This window comes from Salmo salar, chromosome ssa16 (assembly GCF_905237065.1).
Source record: "Salmo salar chromosome ssa16, Ssal_v3.1, whole genome shotgun sequence".
Lineage (NCBI taxonomy): Eukaryota > Metazoa > Chordata > Actinopteri > Salmoniformes > Salmonidae > Salmo > Salmo salar.
The window spans coordinates 53,376,155-53,391,838 of NC_059457.1; the positions used below are offsets into that span (position 1 = coordinate 53,376,155).

General features: G+C 43.6%; 1 protein-coding gene across 3 annotated transcripts in view; it reads right to left on the bottom strand.

Annotated features, from left to right (window-relative positions):
- Positions 1-7,748: 7,748 nt before the first annotated feature.
- armc9 (armadillo repeat containing 9) overlaps positions 7,749-15,684 on the bottom strand; it is a 97,140-nt gene continuing 89,204 nt past the window's right edge. For all 3 annotated transcript variants that reach the window (XM_014149854.1, XM_014149853.1, XM_045697413.1), the window contains one exon: positions 7,749-9,632. In XM_014149854.1, the coding sequence (XP_014005329.1) occupies positions 9,571-9,632 (62 nt within the window). In that variant the 3' untranslated portion in view covers positions 7,749-9,570. The remainder of the gene's footprint in view (positions 9,633-15,684) is intronic.

Consider the following 15,684-nt stretch of genomic DNA (forward strand, 5'->3'; position numbering starts at 1 on the left):
GCTCAGGTTATTTATGTTAGTACAGGGTGAGCTGCACACAGTGGACTTTCTTTGAGGGTACACCGCCTCAGTGCTAACAGTATAACTCTTGTTCATAGGCACATGATTACTGCATACAATAGCTGTAGGATCAGTTGAGGCATTCAGGGCAGTAAGAGGGACTTAAATTAGACTACTTACTTGTATTTATTATGGATCCCCATTGGCAGCAGCTACTCTTCCCGGGGACCGGAAGAATTAAGGCAGTTATAGAATTTGTCTTCCAGTGCCCCTGGGATAATGTACATTTGCTGAAGCATTATGACAACTCAGCGACACAATGGTAGGGATTAAACGAGCTGGGCTTGGTTCATTTATAAGTCACTATCTCAACGCAGCCTTATAATGCTGTGAAAGGATCCAGGAACCCAAATGATTTGGGTGGGATCCCATCCTTCTTATAATACGAGCTTTGTTTCCAGAAAGTATCAAAATTGTCAATACAGCACAGGCCATTCGGATAGGGACAGATGACGCCAGTAAACATCCATTAGGCCCGAGCGGCATCCTGCCATAGGAGTTCCAATTTCTATTTTCCCCATTAGTTTGTGCAGAATTTAGATTTGTTTGCTAAGCATAGCCACCTCAATTCTGCAGTCCTCCGCTAGCAAACAATTGCCACATTGGAACTCCGGATTGTCAATATTGTCACGGACAAGAGATGTAATAAACAACTTCTACAGCGCTGGAAACATTTGTTAGCTCCAGGCAAAGGGCTCTATTGCAACCTAGCTAGTTAGCTGGCTAGTTGGTAGCAGGTGTTGACACAGGTTTCCGAGTTCTTGAGTACTGAAGTTTTTGGGGTCGAGTCGGTGTCTCCCTACAGCAGCCCATGGCCTCCATGTATGTTGGTGATCTTCATCAAGATTTACCGAAGCCTTGCTATACGAGAAATTGTGGCAAAGACTTAACCTTTTTATCTCCTGCTGCTTCCTGTTTGAGAACCATCCGCCTCAGAACAACATTGTGGTCCCGTACCGTTTGGGAACCTTCCCCCTCAGACCAACACTATGGTCCCGTACCGTTTGAGAACTGCCTTCCCCCTCAGACCAACACTATGGTCCCGTACCGTTTGAGAACCATCCCCCTCAGACCAACACTATGGTCCCGTAACGTTTGAGAACCATCCCCCTCAGACCAACACTATGGTCCCGTACCGTTTGAGAACCATCCCCCTCAGACCAACACTATGGTCCCGTAACGTTTGAGAACCATCCCCCTCAGACCAACACTATGGTCCCGTACCGTTTGAGAACCATCCCCCTCAGAACAACACTATGGTCCTGTACCTTTTGAGAACTGCCTTCCCTAGACCAACACTATGATATGACCAACCTATAACTCATATTTTTGTATGACAACAGAGAGTTTGGTCTGCACAAAAATGCTGCCAAAACCGTGCGGTATCTACACAATGCTTGTGTAATTAACTTTGTGAAGAAAAACCAAAGGCGTTGTACATCAGTTGTACATACAACGTGAGTGTGTAAATGGGGTAAGGGACAGTAATAAGTTGCTCTGGATAAGAGTGTCTAATAAATGAGTAACATGTAAATGTAGTAAAACATACACCCAAACCACCCACCTGTGGTAGGCGTAACGTCTACGTATCGTCTATGAGGGGCAGCAGGTAGACTAGTGGTTAGAGCGTTGGGCCAGTAAACGTAAAGGTTGCTAGATCGAATCCCCGAGCTGACAAGGTCAAATCTGTCGTTCTGCCTCTGAACAAGGCAGTTAACCCACTGTTCCTAGGCCCTCATTGTAAATAAGAATTTGTTCTCAACTGCCTTGCCTAGTTAAATAAACTAAATAAAATATGAGACCAGGCTAAAACCACAGTATAAAATGGCCTTCAACAATATAAGGAAGGTTTTGTTCAGGTTTTCTGAGGTTTAGAGGGACTTTCTGAGGACATTTCTGTAAAGGTCACACACGTAAAATTAAACAATCTGTGAACTCACAGCGTTGCCCTGAATTGGCGACAACATTAGATAAGGGGAATGTTGAAAGTGTGTCGAAGGTGTTAGTGTGGATTTACAGTTTTGCTGGTGTATTTGACTGAACGTCACTTCAAATCCTATGACACGTAAAATAAGTTACATAACACATAATGACAAAAACAAAAACGGTGCATTAATTCCATGGCATCGCTATTCACATCTTAAGTTGGTAAACGTGACAATCAATCACTGAAAATGCGTCTTTAAAGAAACCAGCCACATGATCAATTTCAAACGTTGGTGAAGTCAGACGAGCAACGTTGGGGATGGGTGGATGGAGTCTTGGAACCTAACTACTCTGCTGTGGGTCCAGGAAAGGGGGGGGGGGCTAGGATAGTAAAACAGTTGGAGAGACAGAAAAGCTGGCTCTCGCCTGGCGTCCTCTTGTATCAGTGCAACACTTTGGCTGTCTAGAGATAAACACAGCTGACGGAGAGTCAGCGAGTGTCAGTGAGTGTTAGTGAGCCTCGTGTCATGGAGGGCCCTCAGATGGCGACCCTGCAGGAGATCTCTGTGGGTCTTTCTTCAGCGAACACCTGAAGCTCACAAACAACTGTTGCAACAGCAGGGAGAACTCAGAAAGACCCCTCATGTTAAAACTTACAAGGATAACAAACTCTTGTAGGCCTGTAGCCCTATGAATGTGTAGCCTGGTCCCAGATCTGTTTGCTGTGTCATTCTAACTCTTAGGCTCATTGTCACTCCAGGTTGGTAAGACAGCACAAACAGAACTGTAGCCAGGCTAATGAATTTGTAATATAAACATTTTTACAAGGAAGTGTCAAGGCTGGATAAACTGATTGATTTAATGGTTTAATTGTTTGAGTTTAAATGTGTTCAAGTTATCATGAATTAATATAGGCCTGTGCAATCAGGTTCCTCATGCTGATGGAATTAATAATGGCCTGTGCAGTCAGGTTCCTCATGCTGAAGGAATTAATATAGGCCTGTCCAGTCAGGCTACTCATGCTGAAGGAATTAATATAGGCCTGTCCAGTCAGGCTACTCATGCTGAAGGAATTAATATAGGCCTGTCCAGTCAGGCTACTCATGCTGAAGGAATTAATATAGGCCTGTCCAGTCAGGCTACTCATGCTGAAGGAATTAATATAGGCCTGTCCAGTCAGGCTACTCATGCTGAAGGAATTAATATAGACCTGTCCAGTCAGGCTACTCATGCTGAAGGAATTAATATAGGCCTGTCCAGTCAGGCTACTCATGCTGAAGGAATTAATATAGGCCTGTGCAGTCAGGTTCCTCATGCTGAAGGAATTAATATAGGCCTGTCCAGTCAGGCTACTCATGCTGAAGGAATTAATATAGGCCTGTTCAGTCAGGCTACTCATGCTGAAGGAATTAATATAGGCCTGTGCAGTCAGGTTCCTCATGCTGAAGGAATTAATATAGGCCTGTCCAGTCAGGCTACTCATGCTGAAGGAATTAATATAGGCCTGTCCAGTCAGGCTACTCATGCTGAAGGAATTAATATAGGCCTGTGCAGTCAGGTTCCTCATGCTGAAGGAATTAATATAGGCCTGTCCAGTCAGGCTACTCATGCTGAAGGAATTAATATAGGCCTGTCCAGTCAGGCTACTCATGCTGAAGGAATTAATATAGGCCTGTCCAGTCAGGCTACTCATGCTGAAGAAAAAGAGAGTGGTAACGTAAATTCGTGATACACTGTTGATAGATTGACATGGTTAGGCTGTTTTGATGATAAAAGACTGTTCCACATTTTCTCCATACTTCCTCTCTCTCTGTATCTACACTTTTGTTTTGATAAGAAGTGTCCTATTTACTCTGTCGCAGTGACTGCTAAGCGATGCTGCCGTGGCTCGTGCTCTGGGTTCAAGTGGTCACTTGGAGAGTGGGTCACACCGTCACACCATTTCCTCACATTGTGCCGTTTAAAAAAAAAAATGCAAGTAGTTGAATATTGGAATATGTCACTGTCCCAATACTGTTGGAGCTCACTGTATATTTATATTGCGGACTCTGACATTGCTCGTTCTAATATTTCTTAATTTAATTTGCGTGTATTGTTAGGTATTACTGCACTGTTGGAGGTAGGAACATAAGCATTTAGCTACACCCGCAATATATCTGCACAATGTGTACGCGACCAATACATTTTGATATATAAAAATGTGGTATTATACACTCAGTTGCCAGTTTATTAGGTACACCCATTTCGTACCAGGTCAGACCCACCTTTGCCTCCAGAGCTGTCTGAATTCTTCGGGGCATCAATTCTATAAAGGTGTGGCATTCAAACATTGCTCAATTGGTATCAAGGGACCTAACGTTTGCCAAGGAAAATATTCCCCACACCATTACACCACAGCCTGTACTGTTGACACCAGGCAGGATGGGGCCATGTGCTCATGCTGCTTACGCCAAATCCTGACTGTGCGATCAGCATGACACAACAGGAAATGGGATTTATCAGACCAGGTGATGTTTTTCCACTCCTCAATTGTCCAGTGTTGGTGGTGGCGTGCCCATCGAAGCCGCTTCTTCTTGTTTTTATCTTTCAGGAGTGGAACACAGGGAGGTTATCTGCTGCAATAGCCCATCCGTGACAAGGGCTGACGAGTTGTGTATTCCAAGATGCTGTTCTGCTCACCACTGTTGTACTGCACTGTTATTTGCCTGTTTGTGGCCTGCCTGTTCGCTTGCACGATTCTTGCCATTCTCCTTCGACCTCTCTTGTCAACAAGCTGTTTTTGCCCACAGTACTGCCGCTGACTGGAGGTTTTTTGTTTGTCGTACCATAGCCGGTAAACCCTAGACCAGCCAATGTTTACTTTAATATTTGGGGCTATGTCAGTCAATTGAAAAACATCCTAACACTATTTCCCTGCGGTCACATCCAACCAGGATCTATATTTGGTTTTAATGTAGACAAGAGCCCTGAACACAGCTTCACACAGATATGATCTGGCGAAGGGTACCATGAGTTTTAATGCTCAGATGGAGACGGCAGGGTATTCCGTTTGAGTCAGGAACTAAAACTCCTCCGTAGTGACACATGAATATGTTGTCTGCATTCGGTATTATGACAGCTCGATCAGCTGTTCGATTTCACTAACCAGCATGTCCGCTGAGCCAGGCTCACAGCCAAACGGATAGGGAAGTATGTCCCAAAGTGCTCTTCCAAGCGTTGGATATGTGCAGTCATCACAACTGTTTTCTGTTAGAAACATGCACAGCCGAGGGAAGGGGGTCATGGTTCGTTTTTGAAAGACTCTCCAATAAGAATGATTTCCTCCGAATCCACTGATTCGGTCACTCATCTGTAGAATTTTTTTGTATTTTCCCTGTATGCTTGCATTCAGTTCATTCAGTTTCCCAAATATGTCTGTTACATAGGCAAGGAGACACATTTTCCTTTCATTACACGTAAAAAAATAAATAAAATGACTTAGTTGACTTTCTGTGTAATGAAAAGAAAATGTGCCTCCTTGTCTATGTAACACACATATTTGGGAAACCGAACATGACAAAGTTCTATTTCACACCGAGACGGTGGTTATCGAACTGTTGTCATTCATGAATGGATGTAAAAAAAAAAAAAAACACACAAAAAGACTTGGTTGACTTTCTATCCATTGTGAATGACAACAGTTCCTCTCTCAATGCAAAACATCTTTCCAACACTCCTCCTTGACAACCACCAAGCCTCGGTGTGAAATAGACTAATGTCGTGCTCTGATCCCATATCTTCACATAGTTTTGCTAACAGGCGTGCAGTGGATGTGCATTGATGTCGTTTACTATCGAAGTTACCTGCTGCAGTATATCCCTGAGTTCTGTGCTCAGCTCTTTTGCAGCCAGTTGCTCTCGGTGTATCATACAATGCATCCATCTGGCAGAAGGAGACTCATTCATAACTAGAGTGCAGAGGCCTGCCCACCATAGATGGAGTCTCATCTGTGCATAAGCTCACCATTCGATCCCATGGAATCCGTTTTTTGTTAATATAGCCCCACAGCACTGTAAACATCCCCTGTGCCGTGTCATGCTCAGGAATCACGAGACAGAAGAATACGTCCTCGTGAATAGCATCCCCTGACATGTATAGCGAACAAAAGTCAATGTACGGGCATCTCCGTCCTTACAACTAACGTCCATTTGGAGAGCATAAGCTGGGGAGTTTTTTGAGTTTGGAAATTCTCCCACGACCCCATTTTCATATCAGGCAACCCCATATTGGTCGCAACCCCTAGTTTGGGAACCGCTGCTCTAGACACTGTGGTGCGTGAAAAGGAAGCTGGCTGTTTCTGAGATATTGGAACCGGCGCGCCTGGCACCGACAATCATACCCACGCTCAAAGTCACTTAGGTCACTTGCTTTGCCCATTCTAACGTTTAATAGAACAGTAACTGAATGTCTTGATGCCTGTCTGCCTGCTTTAAATAGCAAGCCACAGCCATGTGACTCACTGTCTGTAGGAGCGAACCATTTTCGTGAACGGGGTGGTGTACCTAATAAACTGGCCACTGAGTCTATAACTCTAATGATAATGCATTGTTTGAGATGAGGGGCAAGACAATGTGTCCCTTTCAACATTTCTTGAAAAGGTACACTTAAGAAAATAAGTTTGCAATCATTTGTTATGGTTTAGACCAATTTCCCAGACACAGATGAATTAAGTTTATTCCTGGACTAAGAAGCATTTTCAATAGAGAATCTCCATTGAACATATGCTTTAGTTTAGGAGGATTTAGTTTAATCTGTGTCTGGGAAACCAGCCCTTAGTGTTACAAGTGTAAGATCTTTGTGGGCTATACTCGGCCTTGTCCCGGGATGGTATGTTGGTGGTTGGAGATATCCCTCCAGTGGTGTGGGGGCTGTGCTTTGGCAAAGTGGGTGGGGTTATATCCTACCTGTTTGGCCCTGTCCGGGGGTTTCATCGGATGGGGCCACAGTGTCTCCTGACCCCTCCTGTCTCAGCCTCCAGTATTTATGCTGCAGTAGTTTATGTGTTGGGGGGCTAGGGTCAGTCGGTCACATCTGGAGTATTTCTCTTGTCTTTTCCGGTGTCCTGTGTGAATTTAAATATGCTCTCTCTAATTCTCTCTTTTTTTTTTCTTTCTCTCTCTCGGAGGACCTGAGCCCTAGGACCATGCCTCAGGACTACCTGGCTTGATGACTCCTTGCTGTCCCCAGTTCACCTGGCCGTGCTGCTGCTCCAGTTCCAACTGTTCTGCCTGCAGCTATGGAACCCTGACCTGTTCACCGGATGTGCTACCTGTCCCAGACCTGTTGTCCCAGAACTGCTGGAACCCTGACCTGTTCACCAGATGTGCTACCTGTCCCAGACCTGCTGTTTTCAACTCTCTAGAGACAGCAGGAGCGGTAGAGATACTCTCAAAGATCGGCTATGAAAAAGCCAACTGACACTTACTCTTGTGTTACTGACTTGTTGCACCCTCGACAACTACTATGATTATTATTATTTGACCATGCTGGTCATTTATGAACATTTTAACATCTTGGCCATGTGCTGTTATAATCTCCACCCGGCACAGCCAGAAGAGGACTGGCCACCCCTCATAGCATGGTTCCTCTCTAGGTTTCTTCCTAGGTTTTGGCCTTTCTAGGGAGTTTTTCCTAGCCACCGTGCTTCTACACCTGCATTGCTTGCTGTTTGGGGTTTTAGGCTGGGTTTCTGTACAGTTTGATTTGATTTGAGATAGCATACATAACACTTAAAAGTTTATTTAATTCATGTATACAAAGATATGACAATTCATTGCAACTGTGTCAAAATACATTATCACACAAATTCAACTACATATTACAGAAATATTGTACAGTAAAGCATCGGTGAGACTGTGGAAATGTTAAAAGGCAAATTCAAGACTAGATTAAGACTAGTTCAAATGTCACCCGGATTCAAGTAGTCTACGTTATGTGATTGATTTTATACGTGAATACAACCTAATAAGTCTAATGTACACTAGCCTGACAGATAATTATCTACAGTCTAATGTACACTAGCCTGACAGATAATTATCTACAGTCTAATGTACACTAGCCTGACAGATAATTATCTACAGTCTAATGTACACTAGCCTGACAGAAGTACTTCATCTTTGTGTCTTTCCTGTAAACACTATAATTTAAGATAACGAGAAGTTCAATGAAAGCAGCTATTCAAAGCGAATTACGATAACAAATCAAAGTAAAGCTGATATTCACTTAGTTGACATTTCCCTTCAAAGAGCTGAGCAACCAACAAACTATTTACAGGTCAAGAGAAGATCCAGACCAGCGTAACAACGTGATTTCGATAAACACAAAAAAAGCCTTAGTAAATAAGTAATTCAATCCCGGGTTTCTTTATAAGCATCCGTATAGAACGAAGGAAAAATGAATTCCTGGACAAAAGAGAGATTTGTCCATAATGTGACATGTACGGTTGGTTGTAAAATACCCTCTACAGCTGTTTATGTAGTTCATATGAAAGTATTAGTTAAGCATTTAAGATCAGGCTTAAAGGTAGGTGTTAACTTGAGAGCATTTACAGGCTTAAAGGTTGGTGTTAACTTGAGAGCATTAAAGTTCAGATGGAAAGCAGGGGGGGCAGAATCAGTCATTGAGGGTGTGTGCTGCAATTTGTGCACACACACACACACACACCACTGGATACATTCCAAATGGACTAGGAAGACCCTTTACTACGACCGCCTGATCACCGGAAATGGAGGAGTTTATAAGACACTGATAACATCTTTTTTTTATTGATACAGCCTACTGTAATCACCACAGTGTTAATCATAAATAGATGTCTGTAAAGGAGCCCTACTCCATCACCATAGTGTTAGTCATAAATACTTTAATTTCCTCCTTCCTCAATGGGTCACTCATTTCAAATTCCTAACAGTCAAGTGGAAAAGCAACATGGTGGAAGGAACCCTCTACCAACCCTTTCCCCCATCTTTGATGAGACAAAGCCTTTGGTTAGCAATAGTGCTACTACATTATAGCTGGTAATGTACATGGTACACAGAATTGGAATGAATTAATTTTGTCCAGTAGCTGGTTATGTAATGTCCAATGTGTTTAAGGTGACATTGGAGAGCCAGTACTTTGGTATTTATTCTCCAGGAGAGAGAGTTAAAAGAGAGAGATGGGTAAAGAGAAGAAAGCCTTGGCCAGCTGGTTAGGTAGGTAGGGCACATCAGGCGGCTTGCGAGCTTATTTGTTTTTGTGCTTATTTGAGAGCCGTGTTGTGTTACCAACGTGTTCTATACCGAGGTTGAAAGGGACCCCTCCCTGAGCTACAATCCTGCACATTGTTTCCTATGCCTTCGCTCTCCCTCCCCCTCTTCCTCCACCTCCTTCTTCTTTCTCCCCCTTCCTCCACCTCTCCCTCCTTCTGCCCCCTCTCTCCCTCCCTCCATCTCTCCACCGACCTCTAGCCTCTCTAATGCCCTGACACTGATCACAACCTGCGGATGGAGTTACAGGAAGCTGGATGATTACAACCTGCGGATGGAGTTACAGGAAGCTGGATGCTCCTCAGGAGATATGGCGGCCCCGTGGTGAAAGGTCCTTTTCACTTCCTGTGTACGACTGGCTGCCTGGAGAGCAGAGAGGGGAGGGGGGCGTGGCAAGAGGGAAGGAGTGAGGGGTTAGGTGGCTATACTAGGAGCATTATCATAGCCAACATTATTGAGTCCCCCCTACAGCATCATGTTAATCTACAGGGAGCATTATCATAGCCAACATTATTGTTAGAACTTATGTGTGATTGGGTTAAGACTTTTGCGTCCTTCCAAATTTTAAGTAGATATTGTGAATCAATATTGAATTTTAAAAGCCTGTTATATTAAATGAAGTACTTTTTAATAAAGATCAGATGGAGAATTCAATAAATCTGATTTTTTTTTTATATGAATAAAGACTTGCTAAATTGCCAAAATTCATCATTTTTCTATATCCCTCCGTGTTCCCTCTGTGACATCTAGGAAGATATTAACCCACTTAAACCCAGCATTTCACCATCATTGTAAAGCCCTAGTTATTGTGTTGCTTTGACAGTCATTTATGAAGATGATTTATTTAATGTGATTAGTGATTCATTTACATCTATCCCTCATTGGTCAACACTGTTACATGAACTGTTGTTTTAATATGGTGAAACTGTTCCTTTTTAAATATATAGTCAACTAATAGTCAAATCATAGTGTAAAAGTAGGTGAGCTGGTTGTACTCTTTATGGTCGAGCATAACACGTCAACTGCTAAATGTATGATATGCTAGCTAGGTGGCTAACACTAACATTAGCTAGGTGGCTAACACTAACATTAGCTAGGCTAGGTGTTAGGTGTTAGGGGTTGGGGTTAGGAGTTAGATTAAAGGATTAAGGTTAGGGGAAGAGTTCGCTAACATGTTAAGTAGTTGAAAAGTTGCTAATTAGCTAAAATTGTCCGTGATGAGATTTGAACACGCAACCTTTGAACCGGTACCCTGTACCGTTACCCCGTACCGTTACCCCCTGTATATCACCCTATAGAGTCATGTTAAACTACAGTGTAGAAGGTCCATCACCCTATAGAGTCATGTTAAACTACAGTGTAGAAGGTCCATCACCCTATAAAGTCATGTTAAACTACAGTGTAGAAGGTCCATCACCCTATAGAGTCATGTTAAACTACAGTGTAGAAGGTCCATCACCCTATAGAGTCATGTTAAACTACAGTGTAGAAGGTCCATCACCCTATAAAGTCATGTTAAACTACAGTGTAGAAGGTCCATCACCCTATAGAGTCATGTTAAACTACAGTGTAGAAGGTCCATCACCCTATAGAGTCATGTTAAACTACAGTGTAGAAGGTCCATCACCCTATAGAGTCATGTTAAACTACAGTGTAGAAGGTCCATCACCCTATAGAGTCATGTTAAACTACAGTGTAGAAGGTCCATCACCCTATAGAGTCATGTTAAACTACAGTGTAGAAGGTCCATCACCCTATAAAGTCATGTTAAACTACAGTGTAGAAGGTCCACCACCCTATAGAGAATTATAACGATGACTTCCAAATGTATTAAAGACAGTGAAGGAGAGACAGAGAAAGAGAGAGACAGATAGAGATAGACCCAGAGAGAGAGAGAGAGAGAGACCCAGAGCGAGAGAGAGAGACCCAGAGAGAGAAAGAGAGACCCAGAGAGAGATAGACCCAGAGAGAGAGAGAGAGATAGACCCAGAGAGAGAGAGAGAGAGATAGACCCAGAGAGAGAGAGAGAGATAGACCCAGAGAGAGAGAGAGAGATAGACCCAGAGAGAGAGAGAGAGATAGACCCAGAGAGAGAGAGAGAGATAGACCCAGAGAGAGAGAGATAGACCCAGATAGAGAGAGAGAGATAGACCCAGAGAGAGAGAGAGAGATAGACCCAGAGAGAGAGCGAGATAGACCCAGAGAGAGAGAGAGATAGACCCAGAGAGAGAGAGAGAGATAGACCCAGAGAGAGAGAGAGATAGACCCAGAGAGAGAGAGAGACCCAGAGAGAGAGAGAGAGAGAAAGAGAGCTAGAGAGAGAAAGAGAGCTAGAGAGAGACAGAGAGCTAGAGAGAGAGAGAGAGAGAGAGAGAGAGAGAGATAGAGAGAGAGAGACCCAGAGAGAGAGAGAGAAAATACCCAATATGTTATCTAGGGACTAAGAGATCACACTGCAAACAACCGACTGTCCATCCATCCATCTTATCTCTATGTTTAATTAAGACGTGTCATCATAGCTTTATCAGGACGCAATAAAGCTAACACAGTATCTAAAACGTTGCCCAATCATCGATCTTTGAGAAGACAGCGTGACATCTACTTGGCAGCCATTACGTCAAAACGGCTTATTTTAAAGTCTGATAAAAGCTCTCCCAACATTAGCCATTGTGCTAGCAATAAGAGCAGCGTGTGGTTTGAAGGCGTGAGCCAATATTGCTGTCATGTTTTGTTCGTTTTGAAATGGCTTTGCTTTTGACAGATGAGGCATGACACAATGGCTTGTGTAATAATACGACACACACCACAGGCACACATAGGCCTGCCTGTCTGCCTGCCCTTTGAGTTATTCTGTCCACAACACTGAGTTAAAAGAGCTGTTCTGTCCATAACACTGAGTTAAAAGAGCAATTCCGTCCAGAACACTTTGAGCTAAGAGGCATTCTGTCCAGAACACTTTGAGCTTAAAGAGCCATTCTGTCCATAACACTGAGTTAAGAGCCATTCTGTCCAGAACACTTTGAGCTAAGAGGCATTCTGTCCAGAATACTTTGAGTTTAAAGAGCCATTATGTCTAGAACACTTTGAGCTTAAAAGAGCCATTCTGTCCACAACACTGAGTTAAAATTGGCATTCTGTCCAGAACACTGAGATTAAAGAGCCATTCTGTCCAGAACACTTTGAGCTTAAAGAGCAATTCTGTCCAGAACACTTTGAGCTTAAAGAGCCATTCTGTCCAGAACACTTTGAGCTTAAAAAGCCATTCTGTCCAGAACACTTTGAGCTTAAAGAGCCATTCTGTCCAGAACACTTTGAGCTTAAAGAGCTATTCTGTCCAGAACACTTTAAGCTTAAAGAGCCATTCTGTCCAGAACACTTTGAGCTTAAAGAGCCATTCTGTCCAGAACACTTTGAGCTTAAAAAGCCATTCTGTTCAGAACACTTTGAGCTAAAATATCCATTCTGTCGCATCATGCTTAGTGTTATACAACAGCCACAGAAATGTCCTGAACAATTCATTTACTGAATAGCGTACGTACACAACACAACACTAAGTGTTGGAGCAACTGTAAGATTCCTGACCTCCAGCTAAAAGTCCAGCGGGGCCAGACGATAGGTTCTTCTCCGAATCTGTTTCCCTGTGATTGGCTTCAGTAGAAAAGTGTAACATTTAGAGCACAGGATGCTGCTTTTTTGGCGCACCGCCTTAGAATGACAAAATGTTGGGGAAACAGCCTGGGTAGCAGACCTGTTTGTGCTATCATTCCACTTCTTGTCTACCCAGGTTAACAGTAGCCCGTGATTAGGGTTGATCACAACAACACCAAAGAGGACCAATTAAAAGCTTGGCCTACAACAGCCAGCAACGAATGAGAGGCAAAAAAGATGCCCGTAGTGAATGACACCAGAATGTCCTGGTACAAATCATTCAACATCCCCCAGTGGGTTATGGGTACCAAGGAGGTGCTCTTGTCAAACACACGTTAGTTAACAACTTGGCATGTACACTGAGCAAAAATATAAAACGCAACATGCAACAATTTCAAAGATTTTACTGAGTTACAGTTTATATAAAGGAAATCAGTCAATTGAAAAAAAATCATTAGGCCCTAATCTATGGATTTCATATGACTGGGAATACAGATAGGCATCTGTTGGTCACAGATACCTTAAAAAAAAAGTTAGGGGCGTGGATCAGAAAACAAGTCAGTATCTGGTGTGACCACCATTTGCCTGATCAGGCTGTTTATTGTGGCCTGTGGAATGGTGTCCCACTCTTCTTCAAAGGCTGTGTGAAGTTGCGGGATATTGGTGGGAACTGGAACATGCTGTCATACATGTCAATCCAGAGCATCCCAAACATGCTTAATGGGTGACATGTCTAGTGAGTATGCAAGCCATGGAAGAACTGGGACATATTCAGCTTCTAGGAATTGTGTACAGATCCTTGCAACATGGGACTGTGCATTATCATGCTGAAACATGAGGTGATGACGGCGGATGAATGGCACATCAATGGGCATTAGAATCTTGTCACGGTATCTCCGTGCGTTCAAATTCGTTGTCCGTAGCTTATGCCTGTTCACAACGTTGACATCAGCAAATCTCTTGCCCACACAACGCCATACCGTCTGCCATCTGTCCGGTACAGTTGAAACCGGGATTCATCCGTGAAGAGCACACTTCTCCAGCATGCCAGTGTCCATTGAAGGTGAGCATTGGCCCACTGAAGTCGGTTACAACGCTGAACTGCAGTCAGGTCAAGACCCTGGTGAGGATGACGAGCACGCAGATGAGTTTCCCTGAGACAGTCTCTGACAGTTTGTGCAAAAATTCTACGATAGTGCAAACCCACATTTTCATCAGCTGTCTGGGTGGCTGGTTTCAGACGATCCCGCAGGTGAAGAAGCCGGTGTGGAGTTGCTGGACTGGCCTGGTTACACGTGGTCTGCAATTGTGAGGTCGGTTGGGTGTAACATTCAATTTTCTGGAAACAGCTCTGGCAGAAATTCCTGCAGTCACCATGCCAATTGCACACTCCCTTCATTTGAGAAATCTGTTGCATTGTGTTGTTAGACAAAACTGCACATTTCAGAGTGGCCTTTTATCGTCCCCCACACAAGGTGCACCTGTGTAATGATCATGCTGTTTAAACAGCTTCTTGATATGCCACACCTGTCAGGTGGATGGATTATCTTGGCAAAGGAGAAATGCTCACTAACAGGGATATAAACAAATTTGTCAAAAACATGAGAGAAATAAGCTTTCCTCATCAATCTACAGGCAATACCCAACAATGACGAAGTGAAAACAGGTTTTTGCAAATCTATAAAAAAGTATTCAGACCCTTAGCTATGAGACTCGAAATTGAGCTTAGGTGCATCCTGTTTCCACTGATCATTCTTGAGATGTTTCTACAACTTGATTGGAGTCCGCCTGTGGTAAATTCAATTGATTGGACAAGATTTGGAAAGGCACACACCTGTCTATATAAGGTCCCACAGTTGACAGTACATGTCAGAGCAAAATCCAAGCCATGAGGTCGAATAAATTGTCCGTAGTGCTCAGAGACAGAATTGTGTCGAGGAACAGATCTGGGGAAGGGTACCAAAATATGTCTGCAGCATTGAAGGTCCCCAAGAACACAGTTGCCTCCATCATTCTAAAATGGAAGAACTTTGGAACCACCAAGACTCTTCCTAGAGCTGGCAAACTGAGCAATCAGGGGAGAATGGCCTTGGTCAGGGAGGTGACCAAGAACCCGATGGTCACTCTGATAGAGCTCCTCTGTGGAGATGGGAGAACCTTCCAGAAGGACAACCATCTCTTCAGCACTCTGCAGGCCTTTATGGTAGAGTGGCCAGATGGAAGCAACTCCTCAGTAAAAGGCACATGACATGCCCGCTTGGAGTTTGCCAAAAGGCACCTAAAGGACTATCAGGACATGAGAAACAATATTCTCTGGTCTGATGAAACCAAGATTGAATTCATTGGTCTGAATGCCAAACATCAACGTCTGGAGGAATCCTGGCCTCATCCCTACAGTGAAGCATGGTGGTGGCAGCATCATGCTGTGGGGATGTTTTTCAGTGGCAGAGACTGGGAGACTAGTCAGGATAGAGGGAAAGATGAACGGAGCAAAGTACAGAGAGATCCTTGATGAAAACCTGCTCCAGAGGGCACAGGACCTCAGACTGGGGCAAAGGTTCACCTTTCAACAGGACAACGACCCAAAGCACACACCCAAGACAACGCAGGAGTGGCTTCGGAAATGTCCTTGAGTGGCCCAGCCAGAGCCCGGACTTGAACTCGATCAAACATCTCTGGATTTTTCAATCTCTGATGGAAAAAAAACAATTTAATACATTTTAGGATAAGGCTGATATGTTACAACATAACAAAATGTGACCAACCG